We start from the raw sequence: 15,739 nt of genomic DNA on the forward strand, positions 1-15,739 counted from the left end.
AAAACGGACGGACGGATCGGTTGATTGATTCGTCAGAATAATAACAACAGCTGTCTTAGGAAATATGGTCGGTTCGTACAATAACAATAAATAAGATAATACAAATAAGAGCTAATCACACTTTTGAGGTTTATGTTTTCTTTACAAAACTTTAACTTGGACGCCTGCAATGTTTTGCTTTTTCTACACAATACAAGGTTTGTTTTACATACTTAGTTGTCAGAGATGATTGCCAATTTTTTCTGCAAAACAAATAAATATTTTATAATATTATGATTGTAGTATAAAACACGTGTATTAAACAAACTTTTGAGGGGTATATATATATTTTTTTTAAAATTAATTTATATTACCGGTTAATATTATCCGAGGCAATTCTGTACTCATAGTCCAAGACGTTTAGAGTAATGTTTTTTTTTTAATGTATTCCTATCATATTAATTGTATTTTGCCAAAGCCTCAACACACACCGACGCGCAGTATTGCGAATTATTTCATTGTCCCCGTGAACGAAATTGTGTGTGATCGTGAGAACTTATTTTTATTTAAAAAAAAAAAAAATATATACATACATTTAAAAGCCATTTTATTCGCGGAATTTGTCATTGACTTTGAGACAATGCTGGTCTAAGGCGCAGACACAAAAACATAAAACAACCGTCATACATGCGTGTGAGACGCGACAATGCTCTTGCATAATATAATAATATTATACCGTGTACAAGTTATTCGGAGATTTCCGTTTGGATCTGCGGTCCATTAAAACGGTTTGTATTCTACACCGTGCTTGTTTATAGTCGATGGCTATAATAATAATAATAATAATACGGTAGACGGATGTATATTGAAATTTGAATTAAACGCACAAAGGGACCGGCGCGCGGCATATTATATGAACGGATTATATACATTATTATTATTATAAGTGTATTCACATGGGTACATAGCACATTGTAGCTTAAGTACCATTCAAGACGGATAAACGAAACGGCCATGGGGAGGAGGAAGGGGGGGGGGTGTTGAGGGGGTGGAAGGGAGAACGCAGAAATTTCTTCGCAATCGCAACCGGCTTATTATGGAAATCGTCAGTGACGTTTGAATTGAACAATGTGATGTCTAATTAAAATCATCTCGATCGACGCGCATCGCAAAACGACCGGGTGCAGGTATATAGGTACCTACCTATCCCGCAGGCCGAGTACATATTTTTATCCCGTTTTCTCCTCTCCACCCGCGCCCTTAATCGCTCCCCGCCCTCGTTTGTTCGATGGCGGCAAACGCAGACAAATTATCCACCGGCAGCCCGTAGTAGACTATATAATGCGCGTTTAGTACCTGCTGCAATAACGTCTCCGCTCCGGGTAACCGTTTGCATATTCTGGGTTTGGCCGATATGTATAAACGTCGTCTTACATCGGAAATTTTCTGAAACCATACTGTTTATTGTGTCTGATTTTGGATGTGTTTTGTTTTTTTTTTCCAGGGGACAAACCGCACGCATGCGAACTATGCCACAAGAAATTCGCGCTGGCCTGCAATCTCAGAGCGCACATGAAGACCCACGAGAGTAAGTACCGTCGAGTTATGTCTATATCGTGTTGTTAGAGTGTAGAAGAAAAATAATATGAAACAACAATAATAAACGTACCTACCTAACCGACAATTACAACGCTATAGCGTTGTATAATAACAATCATTGTTATTATTGTCATCTCACGTCCAAACAGGGTGAACGTGCTAGCGGGTATATACATATACTTATCTATTTTATACGTTATATTATATGCCTGTGTAGTATATTTATATACCACACGGTCACCTATATGTATTTTTAGGGTTTTTTTGTGGTCGGAGATCTACTTGAAATCACGTCCATGTCAATTCATTACGGCAATAACGACAGGGTGTACTCTCTTGTGTGTATGAAGGGCGTACCCGTTTGGTCGGTCTGAAACGGCGGGATAACGTGTAATTTTCTCCAGTCAAAAACGTATTACTCGGTGCCCCGCGCTATAGTAGATCCGATCCGCACTGATATTATATAATGTGTAATGAATAGCCAAAGTACGGGTCGTCTCTCTCTTTTAGCGAGACTAGTACTTAAGGTCGTCTTAATGTCACTTTAATGCGTGTATCGCCGCAGTAATGTAGGTATACAAACGCTTTATTGCCATCCCCCACAGAGAAATGATATATTATTTTAAAAAAAAAATGTATATATTACATGGAAAAACATACTGTAATGTTTTGTAACAACTGTCAAATTATTTTGGCAGGTATTCAAATACGAATAATACAAACGTTCGAATAATATTTCCCAAGCATTGTAGACAATGTAAATTAATTAATTTCAAAATCTAATGTTATTTAATTATTTTTAAATTACAATATTATTACCATATTATGGGTTACACAGTCGCTGGCTACACCGTCGGAGGAGAAAGGAAGGCAATTAATATGTAATCGGTTCCAGTTAAAAAAAAAATAGTGTGTTAGATTAAGAAGTTTGGTGCGACGAGAAGGTGAAAGAACGGTTAGTATAATAGGATTGAAGATGGAATATCTTGATAAGGCACGGCAAAGCGAGAAATCAAGTGTAATAATAATAATAATAATAATAATAATAAACGACACGGCCAGTGTAGAGAAAACGTTTTTGATGATAACGATTAGGTAGGTACATAAGGTGTTGTAGCGAATTCAAACGCACGAGTCCGTTAACCTATATAATAATATTATCAGCTGTGGGAAAGCCCACTTGGCGTACTTAACCCGGTATGTAGTTTTTCCAACATCAGCTGTACTTACAGTCGATAATAATATATTTACAAGTACAATCTAAGCGACGTCCGAATCGGAGTACTAGTTGTTTTTTTGCCCTTTTTTTCCGACAGTCTCGCTTTTTTTGCCAAAGAGCATATACACACACACACAAACAGTATAAAAATATATACCTGTATTTTTTTGGGGGTAATTTTCAGTTTTATCTCGGTGTGGTTAGAGTACACGGTGTTTAACGTTTATTGCCGGTATTGGCAAAATCCGTAAACCTTTTAAATAAAAAATAAAAATGAAATAACCGAAGCCTTGTCGAAAATTGTCCTCGCATTATTTGTGGCGCCCGCCGTAGATACAAAAGATAAAAAAATTACTCTACTACCCAAATTAATAGACATGATATTATGGCCTGTCCTGTATATTTTTGTCCCACGCGCTTACGCCCACCGAATTACCCTCTAGGGCGAACACGGCCCGACCAATACATGGTCCGGATAATAATAATTGGTGGTCTAACAATAATGAAAAGAAAAAAAAACACTTATTAACCCCCATTACGGTGTAATAGTACCTAGTAATAATAATAATACAGTTCAAGACGAAACACGCCAATAGTCGGTGTTGCGCAACAATACAATATTTAACCTGACACACGATTTCTATACACTTGTAGGCCTGGGAACTTTTTTTTAGGGTCCTATTTTGTTTTTTGGCGATAAAACAAAGAATTTTTTACCAATATTGGATTTTAAAAATGATCGTTTGGTAACATAGAACATATAAGTGTAAATATCAAACTAGTCACTCTATTCAATTTTGTACCACCAAAACCAATGCCATTATATTCGGCAAAAACGAGTTAAATCTCTAAACGTGTAAACAATACCCCTTGGTGTAAAAATAATATTTCTACGATAAATAATAACATGTAAAAAGTTGTAACGGGATTGGTAAAAAAATGTAACATTTAACTCTGATTTATACTACAGGGTAATTTTTTTTAACGCCGTACACTCTTAAAAAAATTGCAATTGTGTTTCTTTTTTAAGCTTCAGTTTAAACTTTAAATTAAAATTTTGCAAACAATCGTCATAACTCCAAACTTATAAATATTTTTTAAATTTAAAAAAAGATTCCGAAAGTTGACACTTATACCTTGACATTCGAACACGTTCATTTTTATTTATAGAAACGACGGTTTAAAGATACATATTATACAAATACATTTTAGTCATTGTAACTAATTAAAACGAAAAAAAAGAACTACAAATGTCAGCTTTTGAGTTGTCCTAGAAGGCTGAATTTTTTTTTTACTTTTCTTCTTTTTGACAAACAAAAAATACTATTCCGGGGGTAGCAAAAACAAGTGACTTTTCACTCTAATATTTATAGTGTAATAGGTATTGTTTTTAGATAGCACTAGCTAGGAACGTCTTATTGTAAATAGTGTTTGTCGGCTTTTCTTTAATAGGTATTGTTTTTCTATACCGAGTGTTTTTTTTTTCTGACAATTACCGTTTTCTTCGCAGGTGACACCCAAGAGGAGTGCGGTCGGTGCGGCAAGGTGTACATGTCTCCGGAGTCGGACAAGGGTCGAAACGCGTGCCCGGAATGCATGCCGCCATCGGCCAAGAAAGCGTCGTCGATAGGAGACGGTAGCGGCGGCGCTGACGACGGGTCTTACGGCAGCAACTCGCTGTTGGATTCGGAGGAGACCCGCAGCTCAATGGGTTCGGAACGAGGCATGTGAACCACAAGGCTAAATGCTATATGGACGGACCCGGTGGTGGCGGTGTTTGGCGTGGGTGGTTTGTCCGTTTAATTAAAACAAAAATGCATGTTTTTTTTCTTTAAATTGCTTTCCGTATCCTGACCACCGATTTTACTCTATACTCGTCCCAAAGATACGACTTATTATTATTATTGTGTATGTGTAAAAGCACTTAGGGTTTATCGATTTTAGTGATATTATATACATGTATATATAAAATGTTTGCTCATACTAACAGCGAGATCAAACGAAATAGTAAATTTTGTCGTACAATCCGTGTAGAGAATAAAAAAAAACTCCTTCCGAGTGTTATCTCATTGTAAAAAAAAAAAAAAAAAACCGACGAATAGTGTTTATACGTACCTATGATTATCTCAAGTTTTTTTTATATTTATTCTGCTATCGATCTGCGGATAAACACACACGGTAATAACGTTTTTATACGATCCACGTTATCGTTTAATCGTCGAAACTTGTATTTTTTTAATTATTAATTCTAGTCACTTATTTTTATTTTATTGCATTATTATCATTTTGTACGAAAATTTGAAAATCCCTCTTACTTATGTTGTGTACATATTTATAAATAATAATGTGTATATATATGGTTAAAGACGAATAATTAAGTGTGCGTTTTAGTATATATATATATTTCGACATAAATATGTTTCATAAAAAAAGTTCTGTGTTTTATTTAAGAAAATTATTTATTCGTGTATGTAAAAATGTTTTAATTTGTAATATTATATATACATAAGATAAAATGTTATAAATTATATTAGGGAATTAAATAAAATTTTGTAAAAAACAAAATGTGTTTTATTGTTTTTTTATAATATTTCTCATCCTTTCGAAACGTGCCAGTTTTTTCACTGTAATAAGTATATGAATTCGTATAGGCTATTCTGTAAACGGGTAAAGCTTGAGTGAATGGATTTTGTTTCATAATAATAATCGGCAATTTTTAATTTTGATAAAAAACTTTTCAGCTATACTACAGTGGGTTGAATATTGTTGTCATTATAGCTCGTAGTTCATAATTTCAGGTCAGGTAAATAGTGTGTATTTTTTTTAAATTGACCGGCAGTCGATTTTTAAGAGGTGTGTAAAATAAGTATAAACTATTTCAAATTACATAGTCAATAATAAGTACTTACTAAAACGATTAATTAAGATTTTTATTTTCTATTAAGAATTTTAAAACATAATTAAACACTATGCAAGTTTAGTTGTGTGTAAACGATGAACCGAATGCACACTGAACTTTAATTTTGTATCCGTTGAATAATGAATATTTAAAAGATTAACCCACTTAAATAGCAATTCAACACGACGAATGTGTTATTTTTATTGCTTGTTCCAATAGCAATTTTTAAAACCGTATAAATATTTAAGCAATCCAATAAGAAAAACAATAACTGTACCTATCTGGATTTTAGGTTAATAGCCCGAGAAAAATAAAATATTCCAGTCTTATATAAACAGTGTGGCCATAACTGCGAATAAATTAATATGTTGTAGAACATCTGTGTCATATATTTATTATAAAATTCAAAACGGTCATCGAGTTGATTTGTAATGTGTAATTGACTTTTTATACAGTTGCTTGTGTTTAAAAACCGATTATTTATTATTTAGATATAGAATACCATTGACGTTTGACACTTAAAACACAGCGGGTCGTAGAGAAATCACACAGTTCCGGAACCGTTTTTAAACAACGCAATAATTATTATTATAATATAATAATAATAATAATATTATTATTATTATTATTATAAAGTTGTTTAATACGTTTAGAGATTTTTGAAATCGCAAAATATTTTATGTGATCACATATCATCGACGGCTCAACATAAAGAGTCTGTTTTTTTTGCTCAAAAACATGTCTTACGCGAAAAAAACGACAAAGCCTTGGAGAGTAATAGAATCTTTTTATAATTTTTTTGTACGGTTTTAGCCTTACAAAGACCTTACAAGGTATGCTTGCTTGACACTACAAAATAACACTGTCGTTTGAGTCCTTTTTAGTTTTTTTGCCCTGTTACAGTCGTTTTAAAGGCTTTTTTGAACCCATTCAATATTTTCTATTCGGTTAGTCTGAATTTACAAAATATATATTAGAAATCTAATGTCAATGTCTATGTCTTATGACAATCCATATAACATACAGTGTGGACAGTCTGCCGAATAAAGTAGTTGATCTCACACATCGTTGTAGTGTTTCCTAAAAAAAAAAACGTTTTAAATAATGGTAAAAAATAAACTCTTCTCGAATGAAAGTATAATATTGTCGGGTGACAAATGCGTTTTTTTCGCTAGCCAACGAGCCAATGGGTATTCCATGTACGTCATAGCCGGCCGGTACCTGTATACATAACGAGTTCAATGGATTTTCATTGAATGTTTACCTACAATTATTATTCTGCAGACCCGTTCGAGCGAACCAATAACAATAATAATTACCTACGACACTATAAAAGAACGTAAAGATATTTACGTTTGAATGCGATTACTTCCATTTTGATGGTACAAGTATAAACAATAAAGATAATGAAGAAAAAAATGGTTAAATGGAATGGCCGATAGAATAAGATAACGCGTATAGTGCACATAGATAATGTGCTGCGAGATGGGTCCGGTTTTGTTTTTTACGACCCGTTCCATATTATATTATATATTGGTAGGTATTATTATTTAGCCGTGGCGCTATTAATCGGGATTATCATTTTTTTAACGCTCCCATTCCATATGAGCCTTTTGCAGAGAATATAAACGTCGAACGGGTTTTTTGCGCCGCCGATTATATTATTATTATTATTGTGTGTATCGCCCAATAATAATAAAAGAACGGCAGTAATAAAATAAGAAATTAAATTCTCCAATCTTTACCGGCGGTGGAACGGTGACGGTAACAGCACAGCGCACCTCTATAGCAAGCAAAGGGTATATAAAATAATTATAATATGCAAATGAGCGGCAAACAACAGTCTACCAATAATGGACGGACGCCAATGAAGTCGACCAACAGTTGCAGTGTACTCCGAGAACAGATATACAAAGTATATTATTACTATTATTGTACACAATAATACTGCGTACTGTCACTGATAAGTATATGCACTATAGAAAAGAGTTATTATAGCAGTGTTGTATCGCACACACAGCAGACCGAGCAGTAGCAGAACAGTAGGTAACTGGTTTAAGTCAATTCGGTAAACCACGGCTGAGAAAATGCGCACTATATCTTAATGTATACATCTAATAATATATTCACTGTGGCCGTTTAGCCATATCCCTCTCAGGACAATCCTGTTTATCTTCTGAGGAGTCCAAGCTGGGAAACATAATATATGAATGAAGACGAGCACCTATTCAGCACCTATTTACTATCAAGCTGTATCCGAAGGGATGTAAAAATAAAGAAATCATTGAAGCTTAGGACCTCACGGGGACTACTAAATAGGAGATATGAATTAGAAATGTGTGTTTAAACTTTTTAGATACTAAATTTTAAAGGGTGCAATTGGAGGGGTCACATGAAAAAGTATGAAAAAGCTTGAAAGGTTAAAGAAACTTAAACATTTTTTTTTTGTTATTAAAAGACCCGTCTCCGTTGGTTACTGATGACAGTGTTAGTAACTTGACAACTGTCGGATTGAGTTTAGATTTATCAGTGAAGATCAGTGCACTAGGCTATAAAAATAACCCATACGAATGATTAGAAGTAGGAAACGGTAGAGGTTTTCTAATGATAACACAGTGTTCACTAGTGAACAAACTCTGCACAGAGTCTGTAGAAGGAAAATATCGACTTACAACACTTTAGAACAATTTGACTATACAGTATGTGTAACCGGTGACAACCGGTAAATCTCAAATCGGTCACACGAATAACAAGTGAATCTGGCTAGTTATATATTCTTCCCGGAAGGAATAAAAAATCAATGCATAATATGCACTGTAGCCGTATAGATTAATTTTGTTCGGAATCTTGAGTACTTACCGCTCTATTCTTCGAAGTAATAAAATTCAAATAATAAGTAAAATCCATAATAAACAAACATTAACTATGCGTTTAGGGTATTTCTTTGGAAGCAATAAAATTATAAAAGATAACACCAGCTTAAGGTCGTTGTATACCTTTAGGCAGAGGTGTGCAGATGTGTCAACGATCCCAAGTAGCAATGGTACAAAAAAAAAAATGTATCTAAGTATCAGTTGGTTACAACTAGAATTTCCTCGCTTGTTTAATCAACTTTTTAATAAGATTTCTGATGCAAGTTAGTAAACTTTAATGTAATTTTATCGTTACAATAACGAGGGTTCTTCGTGGGTGATTATTTTATTTATTAAACTATTTTAATGCCCTATTCAAACGTTTCTCACTATTTTCCCCTTTGACTATTGGTCGCAGCTATTAACAGCTGTCCTATTTTGTCTATAGTGGTAATAGAGGCTTAACATTTTGTTGACACTTAAGCAACAATATATTATACGACGTAAATCGTCGTTTTTGTTTTAAGACTGTAATTAAATGAGTTTTTACTAAAGTAATTAAAAACAAAAATAAATGTGAGTTTTATACAACTAATAAAAAGGAAACTATTAAAAATATCAACAAACATACGGTGCATAATATTGTTTCTTACAAGTTTGATCAATTTTAAAACTTTAAGCCAACTACTAATAAAATAGGACATAAAGATGTCACCTTGAATACATTTTTAAATTGAACACTACCTTATTTAAATGTTTATTGTATTTATCACGAAAAATGTATGAAAAGATTACATTTATATGTTTGTAGTTGGAGATGAGTGTGTTTGGGCAAAACAATAAGCGAGGTGTTAAGTTTGAACCACATTTTTGGACTAAAGGCAATCCTTAACTATGTCCATCTTCAAATAATCAGCTATAGTAAACGGGTTGTCTAATTATAGTTTTGAACGGTAAGATTAATGTTTCTAACGATTTATTGTTTTGATTTAACTCATGAAAATTAAATCTATCTAGCATTGAATAGAAAAAAAAGCATTGACAGCCTACGTCATAAATACCAGTCGGATTTTTTTGGTCACCTTTTCATCACAAGGCCACCCACTACACTAAATGGCTACTAGTAGTTGATCGCTATTATTGTCAAAAAAAAAAAGAAATGGAAATTAATGTAATTAATAAAACTCGTATGATTTCTTGTTGAACCAATTATGATTTTATCATTTCTGCAATTTTGCGTTTAATTAAAATTCCACTTGAGGCTGACTAGACTAGAATATAACTTAAATTTCTATTATGGGCCGCTCTTCGTTTAAAACACATCCCTATAATCCCATTGTTCCCTGCTTAGTCGTTTAACATATAGTGCTTGTATAAATAATGATATTTCCATAGGAAACTGTTCTTAAAATGAAGTTTTTGTGACCAAAATAATACCCACCCGACCTAACCTGCCTTTGAGTCAGCTCTGATAAATTTCCGTTGTAGAACATACCTATTTATTGCCGTTTATTTTGTAATCAATTTATCATTCCACCGGCATAAGTAAAACCCACAGAAACAAAACATAGTACACCAAGAGTTTAGGATGATATACATTTTCATTATAATATACGCATTACATTTTGTGTAACAAAATATTATTGTGGTTTATGCTGACACCTTTCATGAGGCGAATCAACACAATAAATTGTTAGGAACATTAATTTTACCGTACAATAATAATCTAATATATAAAGCGGTATTGTAGTTGTGCAACAACAGTCCTTTATAGTTTTGCGTTGACATATTGTGGACTTATGACAGGGTCCACAATTTGAGCGAATAATAATTTTACTGTAGGGCAGCTGCAGTGTTTAGTCACGGTAGACAACCCGTTACTATATAAATCTTCTGTAGATGGACTTTGCCTTTGGTCCAAAAATGCGGTCCAAACTTAACAACTTGCTTCATATTTTCTTGAAAAACACTCAAGCACCATACAACTACAAAATATATATTATACATAACTGGTTTTATTCATTTCATTACTCGTTTTATTTTATACATTAAATATATTCATTCGCTTACCACCATCCCAGTTGCCGGTAATTAGTTAATTAATTGAATAATAATTATAGAGTAGCTATTATCTCTAAGTTCAAGACTTATAAAATAAACACTAACTAGCCTATGTTGTTCTAGTTTTTAAAATACATCACAATATGTTTGTTTTAGTCAAAATGAAAAAAAATAATAACGAGTACTAATCATGAAAATGTTCATTGGTATGCAAATGTATTACATATTTAGCTTAAATTAAAGTTTGTTTAATAAATTGCCTATACTAACGCAATAGGTATTATAAAATTAGACAATTTTTCAATTTCATATGGAATTTTGAGATAATTTAATAAAATATGATTACCTAATGTGTCGAACACTCCAACCTTGGGAATTTTAGTCGAGACCAGTATAAATAATGTGTGTACAAGATTCACTTTTAGTATCGTAAAATTTTAACGTGTAAGCTGTTACGGCCGTAATGTTGTAAAAGTAATTTATTTTATGATATTTTAGTACCGATCGTTGTTTGCAGAACACTTTTCTTAGTAAACGATTTTGTCACTTAAAAAACAATCGTGATATTTTATTATTTTATTACCTTTATTAAATACTGAAAAAAAATATTATGTTTTTTATTGGAGTACACCTACAACAAAATACTGACAAGAGTAAACCATTTAAAGTAACCCACTTATGTTAGGGCGGTTCAAAGTTCACTGTTTCTTGAAAGTAAAAATGGAATTTGCTTATTCAGTTACTATGTAATTGAAATTCTTCGATACAAGTCGGCTGCACAATGTTGTTGTGTTAGTAAAAATATCAAATATGTATAATTGGTACAACATGCATTTGGCAATAACGGTTCATTAAAATTTTAGCAAAACATTTATACAGGTACAATTCAATTTTCAACCTTCCAAGACACTATTTATCTTTTTTTTTTTTTTAATATTTATCTTACAGTGCGTTTGATTTGTATCCGAACAAAATTTAGACAATTTTATTGTATCGTGTTGATCGCGTGTTGCGTCGCAGTATTTTTTTTCAAATTAGACGGTGTTTTCATTTTTAAGTACGTTAAAGAATAAGACGTCGTGTAGATTGCCGAGTTTGATTATTACGGTTAAGGTTTGAATAATATTTGAAACGACACGCGAGTGTACCACAGATGATACACCGCCGCGTTTATTGAGTGGAGTATTCTATTAACGTTCTTAAGTAATGGGTATGGTTTTTTTTGTTTTGTCTTTTTTATGTACACATACGGAATGAGAGACATTTTTGTTTTGTTTTCGGAAAACATGCGATGATGCTGGGTTCACAGACCAATTACAACGTTAAAATAGTGTACAGGTAGCTGTGTGGCGCCCTGGGAACACGGTTGTTAATTGAAGATATCGAATCGATATTGGAGTTTAAGACAATAATAATTGCCCGGACAGCAAAATACAATAATGAGTGTACCTAACCCCGTCTCCGAAGACCGCACCGTGTTCATTCAGTTTTGCCGTTTAATAACATAATGATATATAAACAAGGCGGATGAACAATATTCCAATGGTTACATTCGGTCGGGCCGTCTATATAACGGGCTCCAGATATATTTACCCAGCGATTATGTGTTTTTGTAATATAATAATATTATTCGTTTTTTTTTTATTGGACTACCTGCGCGTATAGTATTACAATAAATTAAAACATTAACGACGGCGAGTAGCGATGTCACACAAACATACTACATACCTACATGTATAAATATTAAAAAAAAGACACTATCCGGAGTGCTCTCGCAGATTAACGATTTGATGTTTTAACCGAGATCAATAAAACAATCGGTAAAAGACGAGTGTACAACGGCCCCGGACGGTACTATACACGGATGCGGTGTATAGTAGGTAGGTATAATTCTTCAGTATATTCTCCAGCACGGAAACCGGGATTTGTTGTGTAGAAGGTAGTATATACCTACTGTGCGTTTTAGTCAAGAAAAGATATCTTAGCGTGCGGTTGACGACGGTTTTATAGAATCAAATAAAACTGTAACTCGCATTAAAATTAAACAACAAGCGCGCAATAAAAAGACACTGCTATAAACTTATGAGTTACGATATGGTTAAACTGTATTTGAAGGATAAAGTTGAAAAAACCATTGGCAGAGTCGTTGGCATGGTAAAAAATTTACAAAAAAAAAAAAACAATAATCTAAATGGGAAAAAAACAATAATAATATGTAACTCTAAAATGTAGCGAACGCTTAAAAAATATCGCACGGGAAATAATCGAACCGGGAAAATGTTTTAGAAATGATAATACTATTTTTTTATTGCAGTAAAACGAACAATGGTAACGCACTTGGTTGAACTGAAAAACCGCTTTAAATGTAGTACTGATATTGTTATGACACTTGTTGAGTATATAACAGAGGTAATATGGAAGTATAGCGGATCAAAATAAAAGCGTTCACACAACAAAAAAATTGTTGCAGTGATATTAAAAAAAAAAGTTAAAAAAGTGCAGTTTGCTTTAAAATTATACTAGGAGACAACTTTCAAGTCTTTTTTATCATATATATATATATATATATATATATATATATACTATATTAAGTCTGTACGTTGTAAACACGTTGAAAAGTTTCGCTTAGCCTTAGGCCGTTACTTTTACATTCTACGTTAATCCATGATATATTTTTTTGATATAAAACAATATAATTCCAAATAACTTCAATAGCGTTTGTGTTAACCGTCTAAAAAGTCCGGTAATTAAATGAAAGCTAAATTTGAAGATTCAGTCTGTAATTTCTATCACAACAGCAGCGTGTTTGCATTACCATACTAGTGTGATAATATTGAGTATTATAAATTAAAGCGCATAGCTTGATAATGTACCTTTATATTGAAAGGTATTTATTTTATCTTATCTTAAAACTTATCTAGACGTGTTGAGTTTTTTCCCATCCGTCTATCTAGTGCAGGGTTCGAGAGGTTTTCTTGTTTTCACAAATACAAATTATCTTGGTTTCATTTTAATGTAGTTACGAGTGGTAAGTAGATGTGTATCTACCTCTCATTAATAGTGTTTGATCACTTCATAAATAATTAATGTGTGCCACTGATTAAGTGCTTAACTTGTTACATCTGATGAGTTCCCAAAGTCACGTTGTAGCAACTGCAGTGTATAAAATATATTATACATAAATGAAAATAGACACTTGTTGTAGGTAAGAAAAATCAAGATCACGGTAGTGGATCTACCCTCGTGGTCCGGCATGGTAAACATGAATAAGAGTTTTTCGTTATGAGCTAAGGCTACACTGCATTTTAGCGCCAAGTCGCGACAATAATCACAAGTAGACAATTTTATCTAGGTAATCTGTGATAATAGTGTGGATTTATATACATACGGTGAAATATTATGGCAAACGGCCGTAGCATGTGTAAATAATAAAAAATACACATAATATCAAGCGCAAAGGTCACGAGTCCATAATAATGTATAATATGCGTCCACAGAAGCTGCTGGTATTAAATTAATATGAATTCTCCGGTACTTAGGTATATATATATATATATATATATGTGTTTGTAGGATATATATGTAGGTCCCGTTACATAATTTATGAATGGCTTCCGATACCGCGCTAGTAGGTATATATAATATTATAAGCAGCGGCGGTGGCGGGTTTTAATTTAGTCTGCCTTACAACCGCCTCCGATCACAAACTAATTTACCGTCCAAGTCCCAAAACGAATTACTGTTTACGCGCCCGCTCTCCGTGTGATACACAACGGGGCAGAATAATAACAATATAATACAGTAATAGTATTGTATTAAATATCATAATTATATACATATATAGGTGATGAATATACCTAGATGCAAGTCGAAGACGGACCGGGAATACACTCGGCCCGACCCCGAGGACGAATCCATCGAATCGCCTGCATTAAACAGTAGCCGGTTAATATTCAAAATTTAATAACATATATAATGGAAAATAATGATAAAAAAACCAATATTATAATCAAGTGCTGGTCCAAAGCAAAAACTGTGTTATTATTATTAAAAAAAAAAACCCTACACATAGGTACAGCTCGTTTGGGATGTATTTTTTATTAACGTACTTAATACAATCTCGACCGGATGATGGAAAAAAAAAACAATAATAATAACTCGCACGTACTCAAACGTTAATTTAAGTTTTCTATAAAGCCCCCAGCCGATGATAATAATATAATTTATTCATATAGTATAATATGAATAATAATAAAAAAAACGAACCGAATAATTTCCTATTAATACATATAATAACCTACGTTTCAATCGAGTGCTGACATTCTTGATTGGCCACCTTAAGGGATAGTCGCACGTTGGGCGTAGGTAGGTATACGAATCTTGGGCACATACTGTATTTAAATATTAGATTATATACATACATATAATGAGATACATGCGCAATCTGTATACACAGACGTTAGATCGTAAAAAAACAAAATCCCCATCGGAATCTGTGGACGCAAAACCGATAACCGACAAAGAGAAAGAGTATACATATTATATGCAATAATATTAACTTTATGTAGGTGCGTTACTATAATATTGTACTTGAGGCTGTAATATAATAGCAACACGGGACGATGGTATTTTACATTATTGTTACGGTTAAGTAAACGAACCCGCAGTCAGCATACTGTATAGAATATATTACACACCTGTATGGTGGACGGTCCAAGGAAAAAAATTAATATTAATAGTTAACATCCGACGGTACCTAATTTGTTTCTGTACATCAACTTCGAACGAGTTTCGTGTCACACTCCTCGGACAACCGAAATGTTTTATTATATATATATATATTGTAAGTGGGTTGGAATGGTGTGTTTAATAATTGTGGTCGAACCTTACTTGAACATGGAAAAGCAAATGATCTCCATCGATCACCGATAACCATCTACAAGGGCACACAGCCGGGTACAGCTCCATGTCGATACTGTGAATTCTAGTAATAAACAAAAAAAAAACCTAACATCTATTAACGATAGTTCATCTATTAACGCTAAGTATAAATTAAAAAAAAAAACGAATACAATGTATTCTACAACGTAATACATTTAGAATAGAATTGCACAATATAGTGAAATAGTA

The 15,739-nt window shown here is 33.1% G+C and overlaps 1 protein-coding gene across 2 annotated transcripts in view; it reads left to right on the top strand.

Moving 5' to 3' along the window:
* The window catches only part of LOC126846929 (zinc finger protein 235-like), a 65,403-nt gene extending 60,148 nt beyond the window's left edge, over nucleotides 1-5,255 (top strand). The window contains exons 7-8 of one of the 2 annotated variants that reach the window (XM_050586827.1): nucleotides 1,484-1,567; nucleotides 4,308-5,255. In XM_050586827.1, coding sequence (XP_050442784.1) covers nucleotides 1,484-1,567; nucleotides 4,308-4,528 — 305 coding nt within the window. In that variant the 3' untranslated portion in view covers nucleotides 4,529-5,255. The remainder of the gene's footprint in view (nucleotides 1-1,483; nucleotides 1,568-4,307) is intronic. The other variant, XM_050586828.1, reaches the window with a different exon arrangement.
* The last annotated feature ends 10,484 nt before the right edge of the window (nucleotides 5,256-15,739 follow it).

This window comes from Adelges cooleyi, unplaced genomic scaffold, assembly GCF_023614345.1.
Source record: "Adelges cooleyi isolate 19-005CV unplaced genomic scaffold, UGA_ACOO_1.1 ACOO_flye_CR_arks_rails_tigmint_CR_PRNA_9, whole genome shotgun sequence".
In the NCBI taxonomy this organism is placed as follows: Eukaryota; Metazoa; Arthropoda; class Insecta; order Hemiptera; family Adelgidae; genus Adelges; species Adelges cooleyi.